We start from the raw sequence: 4,866 nt of genomic DNA, 5'->3' as shown, positions 1-4,866 counted from the left end.
AGAACTCTGGCTTTGTCTGTCTAACTGACTATGGTTTGAACCCTGTCCTTGTCTGTCTGTCTGACCATAGTGAGAACTCTGGCTTTGTCTGTCTATCTGACCATGGTAGGAACCCTGTCCTTGTCTGTCTGTCTGACCATAGTGGAAACCTTTTTCTTTTCTGTCTGTCTGACCATGGTGGGAACTCTGTCCTTGTCTCTCTACCTGACCATAGTGGGAACCTTGTCCCTGTCTGTCTGTCTGACCATAGTGAGAACTCTGGTTTTGTCTGTCTGTCTGACCCTGGTGGGAACCCTGTCCTTGTACATCTGTCTGACCATAGTGGGAACCCTGTCCTTGCCTGTCTATCTGACCATACTGAGAACTCTGGCTTTGTCTGTCTGTCTGGACATATTGTGAATCCAATCCTTGCCTGTTTCTCTGACCATGGCCTGATTCCTGATCCAGCCTCCCAGACTGTTCATAATAAATGCTTGATTCCTGTTGGTTGGTCTGATTAGAGCAAATGTCTTGTGTGAGTCTTCCAGACTGGACATACCTTGACTGTTGTCCAAGCTTTGTAGAATGACTGTAATGCAAATCCTTAGCTGGTTTCTCAGACTGATTTAAGACAAAGATATGCCCTTGTTCTTTTTGCTGGCCACTGTTAGACTTATCACTCGGTCTGTGACCTGAGCTAGAGGCTTGCCTTTGTCTTTTAGACTGATCAGAGCTATAACTTCTGTCTTGTCTCTCAGGTTGATCATGGTGGGAATCCCAATGTTGTCTCTTGGACTGACCATGTTGGGAATTTCTATCTTGTTTTTCAGACTCACCATGGTGAGAATCTCCATCCTGACTCTCAGACCGACCATAGTGGAAGTCTTTATCTTGCCTCTCAAACTGACCATGGTGAGAATCTTGATCTTGTGTCTTAGGCTGACCATAGTGGAAGTCTCTATCTATAGTCAGTCTTTCAGACTGACTATAGTGGGAGTCCATATCTTGTTTCTCAGACTGATCATGTTGACCATCATGACTTTGTCTTTCAGACTGACTGTGATGGGAATTCTGTCTTTCACCCACATGCGACTGCTTGTGTTCTCTACCTGTACCTCCTGGAAACTTGTGGTCTTGTGTTACTTCATGCTTCTTTTCTTGCTGTGAGGTTCTATCTCCACATGACTTATTTTCTAGCCTATAGTGGCAGGCTTGGACTAATTGGAACACCAACAAAAGATATTCACGAAAGTCAACATGTTCATTTCTGTTTCTGTCTAAATGATTTAGAATGTTTTCCACAGTCTCTGGGTCATTTGGTCTCTGTGAGAAGATAAAACAGAGCAAAATCAGCTATTGTTCTATGGAGACTAAGAAGTGTATGAATGTTTATGCCTCAGTTCATTCAGACCCGTGTGGGCATTTCTTGATTGAGAAACCATTAATCTAAAATGGTTTGACCTTTGTTCTAGTCTTTAATTATCTGGTTCCCAGAAGCTCTCCCTTGCTGAACCATGCTTATAGGGAGTAGATACACTTACTTTAAATAATCATGTTAGTAATGTGAGTAATTTGAGGAAGCTGTTCTGTTCTTTCATATGCTATATTCTAAATGTTTGTTTACCTACTTCTAAGTTACCACATGGTGAGATCCTGGAAAAAGAGGAAGTTGGTTTTATTCATGCTTGTATCCATAGTAACTATAATAGTGCTGGTATGGATTAGGTGCTCAATGAATCATCAATGAATAATGGAATAAGTGAGTGTATGAGAACATGTGTGGCAAATAATGAACATGGAATTAAAAATATGAATCTCAGGTTCATTTCTGAAAAGTTATTCATCATTAGTCTGAATTTGTACTATCTCTTGTTCAAGTTCAAACGTAAAGAGGGAGGGGTGTGTATGTGTGTGTGTATTCTGGGAGTAAGCTTCTGAAATTCTTTTTGTTCCTGGGTAGAACATGATTAAATAAAATAAAACATGAAATTCTGGATGTAGATGTCAGAATCAGTCATGCTTGCCTGTGGGCCAAGTGTCTGTGCATCTTACCCGGAGGATGTCTCCAAACTCAGTCAACAGCAGCTGCTTCAACTCGTTCTTGCAAAGTGAAGTAGAGTCTCCATTTTCGCTGGCATATTTCTGGAACACCCTGATCACATTGAGTATGCTGTTCAACAACTGAGGCATTTTGGCAAAAACAGGTGAATCTAAAAGAAGAAACAAGGTTTTGACTATATTTGGGATCAAGACCAAGAGACAGAATTTTTCAGAGGGAAAGTGACCTGTTTTAGTTTGAGAAAGGAATTTAAGAAATGATAGAGCTCCCTTTTAGCTCTGCCTTCACTTTGATCCACAGTGAGGCTCCAAAAGAGGCTTCAAGGGTGGGGGATTGAGAGTGGGTAGGTATAAACTCTTGGTCCCATGCTAGCGAAAGAGGTAACTTCCTAAAAAACAAAGCAAAAAATGTATGGTAGTTATTTTATGTGCCCCGTCCTCTACTCTGGGTGAAATTTGCGTGATGGAAACTCACTCATATTAGAACCCAAAAGAACAGTTAGGAAGCCCATAGAAGTAGGGGCAGAACCCAGTGTAGTAGTGCGTAATTTTCTATCAGAGACTAGTTTACTGGAGAGGGCTCTGAACAGATCCTATTGAACAGTCTCAGTTTTTTAATGAGCCTTCCTGAAGCAAAGAAGTTTAGAGGTCTCTCTCAATAGACTAAGAATGTTAAGAGGCTAAATTCTAGCAAGTGCTTCTGGCCTGGATGGTCAGTTTGGAACTTGCTTGGAACAGCAAATGTGAAAATGGTTACAGATTAAAATAGCAAGTGGATATGTAGCCAAATTAACTGCATAGATGATAATAACAACAATGATAACTAAATATCCAGTTTGGTTCACACTGGGTATGCTGGGGGGCTGACATCTTTAGGGATTTGTATGTCAATGATATTTCTTTTTGAGGTATAAATATTCCAGGTACTGGGTTTATAGGCTTCCAAACTGAAGCCCTAATGGCAGAGCACTCTGGCTTTCCAAAAGTATAAGCGATGCTTATAAGGATAAGTAGCAAATAGTGGATTTTACCTGCCAAGCTGAGTCCTTTGTGGCAATTCACTGCAATGAAATTTGAGTATTTCTGAGCCTCCATGGCACAGAGCCCTCCACTTCATGAGCCCTAAACTCTTGGGTCTTGCATAACTTGCACAAAAGTTAAATATCCTACTATGGGAGACTCAGCTATCCACAATAGTTCTAGACCCTAGTTTTGGGATGCCTAGATCAAACTGAAGCAAGTACATCTGTCTTTTCCAAGCTCAGATCTAGGCCATTTCCACAATCATCATATTCTCAGATAAACCCTAGAAAAAGAAGCAGAAACATACGCAAAGCCATCACCCACAAGTCTTAGATTTTTCTCAGCCCAGCGCACTACAGTAAGAGCTTTGCATATACTGCCATTGCTGTCCCATGTATGTCTTACCTGCTTGAGCAGGAGTGAGCAGGAGATTCAGAAGCCAGGGAGAATATGGGAGACCTGAAAACTCATCTATTTATAGGAGTTTTAATTGTCCTACAAGGACATCCTATGAGACACCCATTCTGTGGTAGAGCCTGAGTCATTCTGGGCCCAACCCAGCTCAGCTCAGCTCAGCTCAGTTCGACCCAAATTAACCTCTCCCTGTGCAAACCGTTCCACTTATTTACTTCCTCCACTTCCTCATGAACCTGTTTGTCAATGGAATGGTTACACTGCTCAAGTCCTAGCCCCACTTAATGAGGGGAGTATGCACATGTATGCATACAGTTGTGGGGTCCATAAAGGCATAGTGCAGCCTGAGTTCATCCTCAATAAGTGTCACTTACTAAGGCTAATGAGAAACAATAGTTAAGTTTCATCAATGAAGGGTATCTATATAGTCACTTTATAAAACTTATCAAAGTAAGGATTGGCAAGTCTGTGTAGAAGAGTGGAAGACAGACATATCATCAATTTCAGGGTCATGTTAGTAGAAGTAATGATTGTAGAACTGCCACCACTTGATTCTTTTACATCTTAATAAATAAAAAGTTGAACTTTAGGGACACATCAGAAGCTTATGATATCTGTGAGGTAGATTCTATCAGACCCTGTCCTCCATTTATTCTCCATCTCTATACTCATGAAATACCTGCACAGTTTCCTGACTCAGGAGATCCTTAGTACTATAAATGCTTTGGGTAAGTGGATTCTTGAACAGTGAAAGCACTGGCAAATCTTGTGTAAGGTGCAAATAATTCTAGACTCACCCATATTTCTGCTTTTATTTTACATTAAGTCCCTGGTTGGATCTCTCTCTACATATCCATCAATCAGTCAGTTATCAGTAATGACACTTGATGTTATTTACTATGTGGTCAGGATTCTGCAAGAGAACCACAGAAAGGCAGAAAGAGTTTAGTCTGGTTAGAATAAAGAAGTTTCATGCAGGCAAAGATTTTGAATCCTAGGAGTAGGACCTGCCACCACTTGATTCTTTCTGAATGCTGAGGATTCTACTGAATGCTGAGGATTAGAAAACCCAGGTGTGAAAGAAGGAGAAATTTTGTATGTATGTATATACAGGATAGTTAACATGGTTGTTCTTCTGTCTTCTATTTCTATGCTGAAAGAAACTGTCAATGAGTCTTTGGTTGACCAGTAATGCATGTTTATATCTGTTTTCACGAGAAGCCACTTTGAAGATATCAATATGTAATACAACCACCATTGTTAATTCCCTAGCACTTTGTAACTCTGTATTGTCTGTATTGTGCTTGTGATATGTTGTAAAATGTTGTATGTCTGTTAATGTTTCCCTCCTTTTATCTTTAAAAGAAAAAAAAAGAAAAAAAAAAAAAAAAA

At 40.3% G+C, this 4,866-nt stretch overlaps 1 protein-coding gene across 1 annotated transcript in view; it reads right to left on the bottom strand.

Annotated features, from left to right (window-relative positions):
* Nucleotides 1-3,511, bottom strand: part of Rptn (repetin) — a 6,387-nt gene extending 2,876 nt beyond the window's left edge. The window contains exons 1-3 of the mRNA XM_013509952.1: nucleotides 3,466-3,511; nucleotides 2,032-2,189; nucleotides 66-1,302 (exon numbers count right to left, since the gene is read on the bottom strand). Of these exons, the coding sequence (XP_013365406.1) occupies nucleotides 66-1,302; nucleotides 2,032-2,169 (1,375 nt within the window). The 5' untranslated portion in view covers nucleotides 2,170-2,189; nucleotides 3,466-3,511. The remainder of the gene's footprint in view (nucleotides 1-65; nucleotides 1,303-2,031; nucleotides 2,190-3,465) is intronic.
* Nucleotides 3,512-4,866: the final 1,355 nt, after the last annotated feature.

Source organism: Chinchilla lanigera, unplaced genomic scaffold (assembly GCF_000276665.1).
Source record: "Chinchilla lanigera isolate Chin_1 unplaced genomic scaffold, ChiLan1.0 scaffold00188, whole genome shotgun sequence".
Taxonomy (NCBI): Eukaryota; Metazoa; Chordata; class Mammalia; order Rodentia; family Chinchillidae; genus Chinchilla; species Chinchilla lanigera.
The sequence above is the reverse complement of the archived record's forward strand: the minus strand, read 5'-3'. Positions and strand labels throughout refer to the sequence as shown.